This window comes from Arthrobotrys flagrans, assembly GCF_004000055.1.
Source record: "Arthrobotrys flagrans strain CBS H-5679 chromosome Unknown unitig_0, whole genome shotgun sequence".
NCBI classification, from domain to species: Eukaryota; Fungi; Ascomycota; class Orbiliomycetes; order Orbiliales; family Orbiliaceae; genus Arthrobotrys; species Arthrobotrys flagrans.
This window is the reverse complement of record NW_027137550.1, coordinates 3,417,621-3,432,244: the sequence shown is the minus strand read 5'-3', so window position 1 is coordinate 3,432,244 and position 14,624 is coordinate 3,417,621. Positions and strand designations below refer to the sequence as shown.

Here is a 14,624-nt window from a genome sequence, read left to right as displayed (position 1 = left end):
AAACTTAACCAAAAAGATATCGGATGCATTTTTGTAAATGCGGTATACCTTTTATCACCACCGAGTACTATCTTAAAGCCCCCCTGACCTATAGTATAAACCGGACGCAATAAAAAGTATACCTAATATATAACTTCCTCCAAGGATGTCGCGCTATGGCGGCGCAATAAATGTAATATCATTATACAACGAACTCCGTATCTGCAACAGCGCAGACAATTCCTTCAAAAACTCCTGTAAAGAAAGGGATCTCGTTAGCATTCAAATCCACACACACCCCCAAAGCTAAAACCAAAGACAAAATTGAGTTTATACATACCTGCAAAATCACAATGTTTGTAAGCAAATGCGACATCGTCATGGTCGAAACATGATGATCATCGCTCTCCGCTGAAAAGCTCGACATAGTCTCCGACGCCGTCTCCCCATCGCTCTCCATCTGCCCTTCCATAGACGTAATAGCAGGGGTATTGGTTCCACCGGGACTAGTAATCGCCGGCAAACTCGGCAACGATTTCATAGTAGCTTCATTATATATCTCCTTCCCATTCACCAACTTAATCCTAATCTGCGTCCCTACCAGGTGTGGTCCGAAGGGACTCATAACACTAGCACTCACATTCCTCGTATGCCCCTGCGACCGTCCTCTTAAGCCACCTATGTTCGCTGGCATTTTACTCGGTGATAAATGGGTAGCGCTAAGAGCGGGACTAGCTGATCTCCTGGGAGTTGTAGAAAAGTCCGATGTGGACCCACCGGTTGCTCCTGAAATGCTAGGTCGCGTCTTCGATAGTCTACGTGGGGAACCCGGCTGAAGAGCATTCGTGTTAAGTAATGCTTCATTCAGGGATTCTGTAAACTTGAAGGCGTGCTTGCGTTCGAAGAGTCTAATGTCTAGATTTGGTACCTGCGTGCGGTACTTTTCTACCAATTCGACCAGGCTGCGGAGGGTTTTGAAGAATGTGGTTTCATCGATCGGTTGCGGTGGTTTTCGGGCAGCTAGGATTTTGCGGAGGTGATTGGCGATGAAATCTTCTTCCTTCTCGTCGTCGTCATCTTCGTCGGAGTTTTCGGAGTCCGGGTCAATTGGGCGGCCGAAGGGACTCTCCTCATCAAATGGGTTCTCTCTTTCTTCTTCCTCTTCTTCCTCCTCGTCGTATAACCCATGGTTCGCCGATTCATTGTGATACATCGATGCATCCATCAACAACCACTTCTCAAGGCTGACGTTACAACAGCTCGCCATATCAATAAGCAGCGAAGTAAGCATCAAATTCGTCTCAACCGTATTCCCAAAGAACGACTCCAACAACCGCATGCAAGCCACGAGCACAGGATCGTCCGGCCGCACAATATGCTCACTTATAGGAGGTGCACAAGCATGCGTCGGCACCGCTTGATTCCTCTGATTCAACTTCGCAGCTAGCACACGTACAGAACACGGATGCGTCTCCACGAGCACGGACATATCGCTAACATACGTCTCATACGTCGGATCCTCCTCGTCTTCGTCGGAAATCCTAGCGATAAATCCGGATAATATCTCCAGCTCGTGATTTAGCATCCCCACGGTCCTTGATTTAGGACTTGCCGCCACTGGTGTAGTTTTTAGCACAGATACGGCAACGTATGGATGAAACTTCCGAATCATGGCTGATACCAGGCGGAGGGTGGATGCTATCGTCGGCTGGGATTTAGACCGCAGGCCCGTCAGTATCAGATCGACCAAACTATAGAGATCTGGTGTGGGTGTGCTATCTGCTTCTGTGATTTGGCTTAGGATGTCTAATGCTTCCTTTCGTTTCACCATGCTTGGCGAATCGTCTGATACCGGGGTTGCCGAGTCTGTTGGTAGCGATAGAACGTATGATAGTAGGATATGTGTCATATCGGTGGAATCCAGTTGTTCGAGGATAATCCGGAGATATGTTAAAACAGCAACGGATGAACCGCCGTCAACGTCTGAACTCTCCAGTAGCGAGGGATACCTGGAAACCATAGTATTAGCAAATATAACCCATCTTAGCGACCCCAGAGGAAACCACTTACAATAACTGCTGAATAAAAAGCACCCTGAAATGATCCAACAACGTCTGCCGAACCTCATTCGAATGACAATGCTCCAGCACATCCTGCCAAAACGCCATGTACGACAAAAACGTATCCAAATGCGTTCTAAATTCAATCGAATCCGACCTAACAGCGCCAAACGACCCATCTTGTCTATAATCCGAAAGCCGTAATGCCGACGGAATATCCTCTTCCGAATAAGCGATCACCAGCTTTCTACTAAGTTGACTGTATAACGCCCCAAGTCCCGATGCCATAATAGTAGCCAAGTCACTCTCCACAATCCATGTTTCCAACGTTTTTGATGACGATGCGGATTCGATAATGTATAATAACCCAGTCCTGGCAAAGTCGCCCACTCTCCCATCATGATGCACATAATCCAACAGAAGATAAAACAGCGGGAAATCCTCTTTATTCGTTATCCCCGCAAACCGTTCGTTCGAATCCGCCGACGGCCGTCTGTCTCCCCTTTTCGCGAACCATAACGGCAAAGTATCAGGGTTCTGTCTAATCTTCGTAGCCAAACTGAACAAAAACTCCACAAATTCGGTTTCATATGTCGGATCTGCCTTTCTAGCTGTCTTTTGTAGGAAATCTGTAAGACTTTGTGCAAAATTTTGGGCGGATAGGAATTCGTTTTCTTCATCGTCTATTAGAGTGGAGAAGAAGCGGATTACGGCGGTAATTACGATTGATGAACCATTTTGGGCGATCCGGGAGACGGGGATGAAGATTTGTTGGTCATAGGCATAGTTATAGCAAAGACGGATGGATTGGTTTTCTTCTTCGATTAGGAGGTCGGTGAGGCGGAGAATGGGGTTTCGAAGGTTGGTTTGCAGGTGGGGGTCATTCGGGTGGCCGTTTCGCCAGGAGTGCTATCCAACGGTCAGCACGGAGGCCGGTGTTAAGCTAGCGAAGGGGGGTTAGAGCCCACGAACTTGTAGAGTAAGCCATATCCTCTTGAAGTCCTGTAATCTGTTATCCGGACTCGGGATCACGACCTGCTTGCGAGCAGGTGTAGTCGTAGGACTATTTCCAATCAGACGGTTCCACTATATACGTCCCAATTGTTAGTTAATCCGAGCATGGAGTATCGTCCAGGAGAACCCTTGCATCCGATCCCCATGATGACCAAATTAAAAGGGAGGTTCTTACGAAATCCATTGTCGAACAGCTGTAGCTATTCCTCCCCCTCAATTGGTTTGTAGAGTAGAGCAGATGGTCGTCCTTAGGTATGAATGTATCGAATGGCTACGATCCAACCAACAACAGATGATATTAAAATTATCCAGCCGCCGGTATTAGACGGGGCAGGTCCCTCGAAGTGGAAATCGCACGAGGTACAAGTTAGGTGTCCCCAGCCCAGCTTATCTAATCACCCGTGAGGTACCCATTAGCACAGGCACCAGGCCGGGTAGCTAGCTTAGGTATCGCTTCCGAATATAAAAAGATGCGGCTCTGCACCCGGGCTGCTGTTTTAGCTCTTCCCAATCGTGCAGGTGAGAATCGAACGAGAGGTCGAATGAAATTGAAATGAAATTGTTAAAGAGACCACGTCGGGGCCGGGTTGAGAGTAAGCCCGACAAACTCCACGCGACTTGGGAACCTCATCGCTTCTTGGCGCTTAACGCCGACTGTATTTTAAGGCCCGCGTGGTTATCTCCGGCTTCAACGGTCCGACGGTCGTTAATCACCAAAGCCCGATCGGTTCTGCTCCCATCCATCATCCTCTTTATTACTTCTCCTCCCATCCTTGAACACCATCATGCCAGTCACCGGGTAAGCTCCCTTTCATTACCATCACCACTAGCACCTATCATCACTGACAGATTATAATCATACAGCCTCTACTTCTGCCCGGACTCGGGCACCACCCAAAATCTCGCCGCCGCAATCGTCGACCGCCTCTCCAAACGCTACCAACCAACCTCCACCGCAAAATGGTCTCTCGAACATCGTCTCCTCCGTGAAAACGGTCCTCCCTCTTCCTCATCCGCAGCCACTCCCAGTCTCCAAGCTCCAGTCACGCAAACTCCACCCCAAACCAGATACATGCAATACCTCGATCTATCCTTCCACCCTGGAAAACGGTTCTGTCTGGTGGACAAATCCATCGTAACCATCGATCCGGATTTCGAACATATCCTTACTGCGAAGCTACAGGGGCTATGGAGTATGAGGTTAACACTCAAGGCTGATGGAAATATTCTTGAACTCGAGGATTTTAAGATTAAAATCGCGACGTTGAGTCAGGGTAGCGTGATCAAGGGCGTGCTCATGGAGGTTGAGTACTTGCCTTGCGCGTATTTAGAGCAAGGCGAAGGGGTCATCAGAGACTTTATCGAACAGTTGGAACTCCCCAATGGGCCGAATGTCAGGTATTACTTTTCGCAAGCACCGGTTGGCCCCAGTGCCGATGGAAATGATGAGCCCAGAGAGTTTTCCATTTTGGATACGGGGATGCAGTATATGGAACTGTTGAGGCTGAGATAACCCTCTCCCCCAAACAATCTTACAAGGACACACGGGGGTGAGGATTTGGATATTCAATGATCTTGATTGATTGTTAATAATAAGGTAAGCGACATATTACTACTAATGCTTTGCAGCGTAGCGCGCTATTTTTGATTTCCATACACCATCTTACAACTATCCTTCTCTTGAATTTTTTGTCTTTTTCCATACCATGATAAATCAAATGTCAAAACCTTCCATTAACTCCCGATACGCACAAAAAACGGCCCACTAAAAACATTAAATCATATATAGTTCCCTGGTATCGTCGCTAGCAGCCTAGTAGGCCCAAAACGCACAAGACGGCAGCTCCATGGTAGCAATTTAGTATCCACTGAGGGGTTTATTACCATGTTTCCTAGAATCTAGTCAGGATCTGGTTCACCGATAGAAGGTGTGGGTGGATGTCAACTTACAGTAATATACTGGAAACTCTTTTCCTTACTCTTCCAGAAAGTCTTTGCTTCTTCCCTTCGAATCTTCCCCTTCTTCATAGCAACATCGATCAATGCCTCTTCGACCCCCTCGCCCATGCCCTTGGAGCTACCGCAAACAAAGACACGGCCGTCAAGGGAGTTGATAACGAACCAGACAAGGTCTGCCTGGTTGCGAACTTCCTCCTGGACATAACGGCCAGTACCGACCCTGGATTCAACCACAGTCTTCACCTTCTGTTCGTCGGCACCCCATTCGCCAGCGTAGAGCTCATCTAACAATGAGTCCCTAATACCTTGGATAACCCTGAACCAACTGTTAGTCAACCTATTTTACCAAGATAGAGACTGAAAGAAGAAGAAACGTACCAAACTTTGTTCGCGCAGTTCGCACTCTGCAGCCTCCTCTGCACGAATCCACGGAACGGAGCAATACCCACGCCAGCACCGATAAGAATCATCGGGCCGTCAGGCTGGAACTCACGCGCTAGAGGGTTCTGCATCAATCCTCTGAACATGGGAATGTGGATGGTAGCCGAGCCATTGCTTTGAATGTACTTCAACGCCATACGTTCGAAGAAACCGGATCCAACACCGGTTCGCCGGCCACCCTGCCAATCATCGGCCTCGTGCACAGATACGGCGATTTCAACGATACGTCGATTTGCGTATTTGGTAGGGTGTGGATCGCTCGAGAGGGAGTAGAACCGAGGCATAAGTGGTTGCAAAACTGTCATGAGATGGCCAAGTGGTGGCTTCGAAGATGGGAAAGCATTGAGGAGCTGGTAAAGTGTGACATATGGACCAGTGCGCAGTCTGTATATAACAGTCGGTCAGCAGCTGTAGCCAATAATACAAAAGGGTAAAAGGTTCAAACTTACTCGCAGAAAGCAGCCTGGCCTTGCCTGGAACAAAGATACATCAATATCTTCTTTTCGTATTCGTCCTTAGCATACTCGGCCAGGACCCGAAGGAGGTTCTTCTTGGGCGGATAACTCTGGACGTCGACGGTCCACGTCAACAATTCCCTCCTGGTGGTAGCCAGGAGACGGCTTTCATCTTCGCCCCAGATTGTCGGCCATCTGCCACTCTTGGTGTGCACGTTGATGACTTCGTCGCGCATCTGGATGGGGACTTCGAGGACATCGAAGAGCTGATCGACAAGCGTCTCATCATTTGGAGCAACGACACCAATGGCACCACCGACGACAAAGTCGACACCAGGTCCTTCCTCGGGATAGTCGGTAACGTCAAGGTCGAAGTGGTACGTTCGCTTTTCAGCTCCCGGCGAGGTTAAGCACCTGGCGTGGTGGATTTTGCTGGGAAAGACCTCGTAAGGCGGGTGTGGGGTCACAAACTTCGGAGGATGCGTCTTAACGGTGGATTTATATTCAATATCCTCGGCGAGAGGTTCCAGGGTGATAATATTGCCAGGGAGTTCGAATATTCCTCGGAGATTTGTCTTCATGTTAAGTGGGGTCAATTGGAGTTTAAGCGATCGAAAGGCGTGGTTATTCGGAAGGACGCGCGGGTCGAGTGAAGGCGAGGGTGGAGCAGAGGTGCCATCGCCACCACTAATACGACAGCAGCCGCCACCGCAGCATTCTGCCTTTATAAGATTTGTAGCAGAGGAGTCACCGAGTAGGTTATGAATGGCTCTCGCCATGTCTACTTGGTGGGTAGAGGCTCTTCGAGCACGAGATCTGAGAGGCACCCTGGACCGGCCGGTGCTGGTGAAATCGACTTCGAGAATCGGACTAGCCTGAGCCTTCTTGAGGATTGCATTGGTAGTTTTGGAGAGGGCTGCAACTGTGGAGGAAGAGGACTCTTCATCACTGCTGTTGCCGCTGCTGTTGTTGGGGAAAACCTTGGCCGGCCCTTCCGGAATGGACGACTTGGCAGCCCGAACGGCCTGGTATTCGTCCTCGGTGGCCGTCATTGTCGTATAGGAGAATATGGAAATGTATTTATCAGATTTAATAAAAGGGACCTCTGGGAATCTGCAATGATTCGGAATGATATCACTGCCACAGGGCCGGACCGAAGGTGCGTTGCCCCGGAGTGGTGGCGAACCCCGGAAAATCGTTGGCGAATAAAGTGAGGGAGCCGACAAGGAAAGAAGCCGAAGCCGAAGCCGAGTCGGAAGCCGTGATCTGATAAACCGAAATAAGGTCAATGAAACTTTTTGTAGCGGATCGATTTCGATCTGATAGAAGATATATTATCAAGATGGGCTTGAAAAATTGGTAGTCGGGTAGATATTATAACCGAGTCAAGAGAAGAAGTTCCCTAAAAGTGACCGAGGAAATGCAGGGCTGCAAGGGTACTAGTTGAAATTTTTTTTTTTTTTTTTTTTGGCTCGTGGGTTTCTCCGTTATCAGACTAGTATGGCTCCCAAGGACGAAAACAGGACGGGAGCAGAAGTTCTGATATGCTTGACAAGATGTATTTTTATATCTTTGATCTGAGGGATCTGGTCAATGTGAGGATGTGCAGAGGACAGATGGGGATTATCTGATGGGTAGATAAGATGGCAAAGATTAGGCTCTGGGGATGTGAAGGTTTAAATCCCCAGTTAACAGCAACAGCTGGTTAAACCCCCCCAAAACAAAGCATTCACAGCCAATCATCCACCGAATTGGCGCTGCAGAACTGCACTGTCCCCTTCAATTTAGTAATTGAATCGTCCAGGGAAAATGGCGATATCGGGCGGGATCTCTGCAGAACCCAGCTGAGAAATGCAGAATTGATATCGATTACTATTGCTATTATAATACAAAAATGCCAATCCGAACGGGACGTGGACGTGGACGCAGATGCAGGCCTCCTCCCTTACTATATATATTCTCGAAGATGAAGAAAACCGTTAAATTTTCGCAGGAAAAAGCCTCCGCCAGAAAGGAGCAGGAACATGTCATGGACGTACCATTTGCATTTCTCGGGTTCTCATTGTGGCCATGAACCCCAGCCCCTAAGCTCTAGCTCCTTCTTCTCGGTTCCGAAAGTGCGAGAAATTCTTAAATCAAGTTGGTCAGAGATCTCATAATCGTTTTTCACTTTCCGGGTCGGTCGAGCTGAGAAGTTTGCTTCAATTTCCGGTTATCGGTTTCTTGGTTAGCTTGAGTAGGCTAGTTAGTCGTGGGGCTTTGCCTTGCTTTGCATATATATATATTGCACATGGCATGCATGATCGAGATTGACTGGCCCGAATGCGAACTAGAAAGCCCATAAAGTATCCAAACATGTCGAATGTTTCCTGACCTGCGAGCCCACTCCAGGCAATTGTTTCTGGCCTGCTTTTGCCTAGGCATAACTGCAATTGCAATTGGGGTCATGGCTCTGCGACTTCGACTTCGACTTTTAACGGGTCTTTTTGCGATTTCTCTCTCGAAAATTCTTATCAGATCTTGTACATATTTCCTGTGTAACCTCCGCGAGGAAACGCCGTTATCATTGTTCCCCCTGGCGAGGGCTGTCATCTGTCACTTTGGTATCCCGGATAATATATTCAATGTCGGGTCTGTCGGCGAGTGCCGTGTGTCCAAGTTTGCCGGGTACCGTGAGAAATTTAAAGCAACGACGGACGCATGGCCCAATGGAATCGTCCACGAGAAATCCTCGGACTGATGCCGTTTTACCTCCGATGGAACCAGGAGAATTAAACCAATTCTGAAGCGTGCTGCTAAATCCAGCTGACTGCCTCTTTCGTCCCTGGGCCGCTTCTCAGTTACGTAGAAATGCCTACACACACTCAATGCAGTGCAGGGTTAGTATTCTTAATTCAGGCATCAATCGAAGCTCGTTGGATTCATTGATATCCTGGAGACATACCTAGCTTAGTCACCTCATGAAAATATATAAGGTACAGGTATAAGAGTAAATTGAAGCTTGGCAGTTCATCGGGTAAGGATGGAGGAGTTAGCTTGGTCAGCACGGTGTGCATCTATCCATACGAGTCATCACGGCAGGCATCAGCATCCCCCACCATATCAACTTCACCAGATAAAACCCACTCCGCAATCATCATAACTCTCCTTCCATCAGTCGCAGATTAACCTCCATCATATCACCCTCTTTATCCCATCTCGATCCTCCAGACCCGGCAGCTCGATGCCCAAGAGCCGCCAACCATACAACTACACTTACAAACCATCCTACCAAACCTCCTCGAACACCCCGCGACCAACGTCGGGTTCATTCGCATCGGGTTCGAGATCTTCAACATCCAACGTCGCCAGCCCAACATCTCTCCCCGCAACCCCAGACCCCGCTCTCGAACGAGCGGGCCCATCCGGTAGCGTCAACGAACTCTTAACCCACTTGAGACTCACCCAACAGCCATCCCAAAGTACACGCGATGAACACACCGAAGGTCGCTTCAACACCTTTGCGCCGGTTCCAACCGTGCACCCATCTCTCCAGGCGATCCTAGGCGTAGACCAGACCTTGCCACCACAACCACGAGCTAGAGGCTTCGTGGTACCGAATTCGTGGCGTACAAGGGACGGTTTCGATCCTTATCGAAGGTTACAGGATGGCGAGTCCACCACATCATCCGCGAGCGGGTTTGAAGCTCGAGGGAGCTCCATGTACCCAAACTTTGAAGTTGGATCGGCGTTTGATTTGGAGAGCATAGCGGGTATAGATCATGATCCGGCATTATCGCTAGTCAACCTCTGTCTGAGAGCCGTGGCAAGAAACTGGACTTTTCATCGTGTTTATGATAAGTACTATTTGAGGGATCTACGGCCGGTGCATAAGAGCCTTTTGCTGGCGCATTTGGCGGCTTATACGATATCTCGACGACAACAATATGTGGACGAGGGGGAGGTACTCGCTGGATCGATAGATAAAGCGAGCTTTGAATTATTATTCCGTGCACAGTTTCCTGCGGATACCAATGATGGAAACGATGAGAGCGTTGCTGGTGAAATCGACAAGACGCTTCCCATGGCTGGTATGGAATTTGTCACTCATCTCAACTTTGCTGGATCGATCGGTTATAGCATTTCTTTGAGGGGGTTGAATCGAATGTTCAGCAAGAAGGTTCCCACTCCCGCCCCGGCCGGATCTACGGGGCAAGGACCTGAGAAACAGAAGCAGGTCGTCATACTTGACAGCTGGGAAGACTTCGTTGACCACGAAGAGGAAGCTGCCGGCCTGAGTCTGCTCGGGCCGGATCTACGAATCCGTCACTTCCCCAATCTAACCCATCTCTCGCTCGCATATCCGAAGACCAGCGCGGTCTCCTTTTCCGACTTGCTAAAACTTACCAAAGATAGCGTTCCCACGATAACCCATCTCTCCCTCGCCGGCTGGCCAACTCCGTCATCCGGTGCCTCGTCGCTCCCCTTGGAAACCAGAGTTTCTACAAACATAAGGCACTTGTCACAAAGCCTTATCTGTCTTCGATACCTGGATGTTTCCGATTGCGATTCGGATATGTACAAAGGTCTAGAAGGAGCGGATTGGGCGGAGTGTTGGAAAAAGGTAGATTACGTGATTGCGAGGCAAGGAAATGCACTCTCGGCGAAGGGAGAGAGGGTATTGAGTAAAAGGAATCAGACGATCATGGATACCGAACAGGCCGTGAAGGCGTTGAGGAGGGCGTGCAAAGGAGAGATGTGTAGATTTGTGTATACTCAGAAGGAGGAAGTATGAAGACACATATTTCGAGATCATTAGCTGTTAGCAAGCGATGTTCCCAGCGTTAGAGCATTATTTTATGACCAGGAATTATAATTTCGATCCCCAGCGAATCCGAAGAGGTATCACCACCATGTTTGAAGAACTGTACATGACAAGACATAATATTCGTATGTGACTCATGCCGATTAAACACTATTGTTCCAGGCCCCTCCAATCTATAGGTATCATTCATTACTAATAACCACAGTACTGACCGCCTTCCCCAAAATCGCTATCTTATCGCATATCGTTAAAAGATGGAGAAATCCCATTCATTTCTTCTTCCTCCCTTGCGCCTTCCACGCATTCCAGAACCCAATCTTCTCTTTAACGCCCAATCCCACCCTTCGTATTCTCCCCACCTTCACAAGTATCTCTCCAACCCTCTCTTCCAGTGCTCCCACCCTGGGCACTCTCCCGTTCGCATCATCACCACTGCTGCTCCTCGCCACCGTCTTCTCCGTGATCGTTTCGCTACTGGAAGTAGCTACCAACGTATCCGACATCTCCAAATCTCTAATCTTTACGGCTTCTCCGATTCTAACTTTAATAGTATGACTCGGCTGCCCCAACAGTCTCCACAGAAAGACTCCATAGGAACCCGGTAACGGGGTTGTAGTATTCGAGGGCAAATATCTCAACGAAATCGGGAATATCTTATTCTTAGGAATCGTCCCATTCCCGTGTCCGTTTTCTCCGGACTGTTTATACTGTGTGGCAAAACTATCGAATGCAGGTGCGAACCGGAGAAGCGCGCGGCCGTTTGACGTTGTGCCTTCCGGAAAAATGACGATGATACGGTGTGGGTTTTGCGAGACTACTTCGGCGAGGGTGGTGGGTTTTGAAGAGTACGGCTTCGAGGTCGGTGGGGCGAAGGTGTAGAGGAGGGTTTGGAAGAGGGTTAGTTGGAAGACGTAGGGGGTGTCGAAGGATGGGAGGAGGAAGATCGGGTCGAATGTTGCGGCCAGGTACAATGCGTCCAACGGGGAGCTGAATGTCGAAGCTATGATCGATCCCGACGAAGGCAGTTTGTCCGGATGCCTCGATAAGGTGCTAGGCCTTCGTCAGTAAACATATGATATATATATCACTAAGATACGGAAGGAGGGGAGCGGTGATGCATACCCTCTTTTCACGCCCTCGACTTGTAAATCTACCCACCAAACCCCGGCTACGAGCATACATATCCACAGTATCCCTTTCTGGAACAAAGCACCCAGTGGCATGAACTGCAGGAATAGGAAGTAGCTGACGCTGATCGTCAGCAGGACTGGTGCCCTGAGTGCGAATAACACGGCCGCGAGCGGGAGATGCAGGCTGCTTGTCGCTGATGTTATGGGTAGGAACGGAGCGGTTCCGGTTCCTATATGGCATCGAAGGCGATGTTATCAGTCTTCAGATAGTTCTCCTCTGCGATCTCAGACTCGAGGAAGAGGTCATATGAACCTCATCCGGAACACTCGAGCTGCCAACAGCTGGGTGTTATAACCTACCCCGGTCGCGATACTGCGTGTACTTCTCCATCGTAAGCCAACGAGGCGATTACCACGGCTTGCCGGTGGTACTGACGGTGTGAGTCCTGGTGTTTTTGAGGACATGAAATGTGTCCGTTCTGGGGTACTGTGTAGCCGTACAAATCGAGTCGAGCGTGAAGCTTACATATAGGCGGTCGTCTCGCATGTGATATCACCATTTTTCAGGGGCTGACTAAGCCCAGAGCCTCCATCTTGGCTCTCACCATGTTTCGAAAAGGAATGTTCTTGTTAGCAAGAAACTGGATTTACTTTTTTCCGAAATCCTTGCACGGGCCACATCGTCGGGCCTGGCAGGAATTCCACCAACGGATTTTGCAGGACATCTTATGCCTTATATAAGGAGTTCCCTTGCTTGTTTTTAATCAATTCGTGATGTGCAGTGTCGGCGCTTAGGGTAATAGCCGATGCGCTTTGAGTTTAATTATTGCATTTGCGACTTCGACTTCTCGCCTTCTTGGAAAAAAACAACAACTTTCCTCGGAAGGCGCGCTTCGGGTGTCTCCAGCTTGTACAAGCCCAGCCATTTGTTACCTTGGGCTTCACGTCGCTCGACCGCAAGATGGTGATGGAGGCCATATTGCCCGGCCCGGGCTCGACTTTGCTTATGACGGCGTGTACGCTGCTCACGAAGGGCTTCCTGTTCGGCTTGAATACAACAAAGGTGCACAACCTCGACAATTTGACTCGGATTCTGGACTTGCGACTGCAGCCGGGGACGCCCGAGTCTCAGAATGCCTTGATTACTGGTTAGTTGGCATTTCTTTCTTTTGAACTTTGCATAATCATTATCTATTTTACGTGAGATAAAAGAATGTTTCTCTCAATTGGAATCAATTATGGCTAAGGTGGATTCCGTGATGTCGATAAGGATTCGTATGAACAATAGTTTCAAATCATACTTCTGTGTATGTGGATTATTCCCTCCAAGTCTCCCGTGAACTTCCATATGCAGTCGCATATGCAGTCGCATATGCATCTTGGTCATTTGACCGTCGCGTTATTATCAATTCATAGAAACCTCACAAGATAGATCTATCTCATGATCAATCGAGCTGAATGAATGCATGCTTACGAATCACAAACAGCATGGACGATCCTATAATCTGGGGCATTCTACCATTCAAGTATTTCCTCACCCCGGAGAATCTCAGATGGACGCTGGGTAGTCATGATATCTGCTTCAAGAATCGGTAAGACCTAACTCCAAAACCTTCTGACCTTTTCGGAACATCATTACTAACATTATCCGATTCACGGGCGCTATAGTTTCACGACCGCATTCTTTTCAAACGGCCAAGTGCTACCGACTTACCGACTCCGGCACTCTCCTCATGGCGGCCTATTCCAAACAGTCATGGAAAAGACGCTACTCATGCTCACTCACCCCACTCTGAGAGATAGTCTAGCCTCAAGCAACAGAGCATCACCATCTCAAACAAGCGGAGACGGCTCCACATCCCCGGAAAGCATCACATCCAAACCGTTGGCTTTGTCAGACACGGTAGCCGAACCTCCAATATGGCTACACATATTCCCTGAAGGTCAAATCTACCAACACCCCACCTTTCAGATGCGATACTTCAAATGGGGCATCGCGCGCTACATCCTCGAACTGCCCCAACCACCCATCATCCTTCCCATGTTCTTCACAGGCATGCAAAACGTCATGCACGAGAAACGTTCCTTCCCGCGCTTCCTCCCTCGTCCCGGAAACGATATCTCCATCACATTCGGCTCTGCAATCCCATTGGACAGATGGGATAAAGTTCGTCAGAGATGGCGCCAGATCCGTGAGACTTGTCGTGCTGTTGGTGGTGAAGAAGGGGAGAGACTATTAAGGGAAGGCCCTGAAGCGGTCAAATTACGTGTCGAAGTAGCATCGATGGTACGAGATGAGGTAGAGAAACTTAGGATCGAGTGTGGATACCCGCCTGCGCAGCCCGAGAGCGCTTTGGCCGAGACCTTTAAGGACAAGAACAGTTATCTGCATGAGTTCGAGGCTGATCCGGAGAAGCATGTCAATAGCTAGCCATACATCAATTCCCAGTCCCATGTGGGTTTTGGGTATGGAGTACATATTTCTAACATTTCTCACGTACATACGCGTACGATATAGATGCATTAGCGTTTGCAGGCTTTCGGTATGGGTATGGGTTATAGACATGGGGCCCATGGGAAGTTCTGGCGATTCGATTTGTTACCTTGTATTTGCCTTGCCTTTGCCGTGGTCTTTGCCTTTGCCTTAGCCTGATTGCCGTGCGCCTTGAACCCCTCTCCCTGCCTCCGTATACTTCCTCGGACTGCGATTCATAAGTTTCCCCCAGCTGGTACAATACGTTAGTGTTCGGATAACCGAGATGAGACGAGTACGATTACGATA

General features: G+C 48.9%; 6 protein-coding genes across 7 annotated transcripts; 3 read left to right on the top strand and 3 right to left on the bottom strand.

Moving 5' to 3' along the window:
• Positions 1–153: 153 nt before the first annotated feature.
• DFL_004051 (uncharacterized protein) lies at positions 154–3,237 on the bottom strand (the record flags this gene model as incomplete). Its single annotated transcript, XM_067633082.1, has 5 exons — positions 154–234; positions 320–1,988; positions 2,050–2,948; positions 3,012–3,125; positions 3,229–3,237. 5 exons carry the CDS (start codon positions 3,235–3,237, stop codon positions 154–156), a joined length of 2,772 nt encoding a protein of 923 aa, XP_067491286.1.
• Positions 3,238–3,838: 601 nt separating this feature from the next.
• On the top strand, positions 3,839–4,566 carry DFL_004050 (uncharacterized protein; the record flags this gene model as incomplete). Its single annotated transcript, XM_067633081.1, has 2 exons — positions 3,839–3,852; positions 3,918–4,566. The coding sequence occupies 2 exons, from the start codon at positions 3,839–3,841 to the stop codon at positions 4,564–4,566; spliced, it is 663 nt and encodes a 220-aa protein (XP_067491285.1).
• Positions 4,567–4,933: 367 nt separating this feature from the next.
• On the bottom strand, positions 4,934–6,960 carry DFL_004049 (uncharacterized protein; the record flags this gene model as incomplete). The annotated part of the gene is made up of 4 exons (XM_067633079.1): positions 4,934–4,945; positions 5,004–5,328; positions 5,391–5,837; positions 5,903–6,960. 4 exons carry the CDS (start codon positions 6,958–6,960, stop codon positions 4,934–4,936), a joined length of 1,842 nt encoding a protein of 613 aa, XP_067491284.1.
• Positions 6,961–9,131: 2,171 nt separating this feature from the next.
• DFL_004048 (uncharacterized protein) lies at positions 9,132–10,682 on the top strand (the record flags this gene model as incomplete). The annotated part of the gene is made up of 1 exon (XM_067633078.1): positions 9,132–10,682. One exon carries the CDS (start codon positions 9,132–9,134, stop codon positions 10,680–10,682), a length of 1,551 nt encoding a protein of 516 aa, XP_067491283.1.
• A 299-nt stretch (positions 10,683–10,981) lies between these two features.
• DFL_004047 (uncharacterized protein) lies at positions 10,982–12,233 on the bottom strand (the record flags this gene model as incomplete). Of its 2 annotated transcripts, none has more annotated exons than XM_067633077.1 (3): positions 10,982–11,768; positions 11,835–12,072; positions 12,203–12,233. In XM_067633077.1, 3 exons carry the CDS (start codon positions 12,231–12,233, stop codon positions 10,982–10,984), a joined length of 1,056 nt encoding a protein of 351 aa, XP_067491282.1. The 2 variants fall into 2 exon arrangements, with proteins under 2 accessions (XP_067491282.1, XP_067491281.1); XM_067633076.1 differs by having other exon boundaries at positions 10,982–11,762.
• Positions 12,234–12,803: 570 nt separating this feature from the next.
• DFL_004046 (uncharacterized protein) lies at positions 12,804–14,273 on the top strand (the record flags this gene model as incomplete). The annotated part of the gene is made up of 4 exons (XM_067633075.1): positions 12,804–12,990; positions 13,131–13,149; positions 13,330–13,434; positions 13,511–14,273. The coding sequence occupies 4 exons, from the start codon at positions 12,804–12,806 to the stop codon at positions 14,271–14,273; spliced, it is 1,074 nt and encodes a 357-aa protein (XP_067491280.1).
• Between the last annotated feature and the right edge of the window lie 351 nt (positions 14,274–14,624).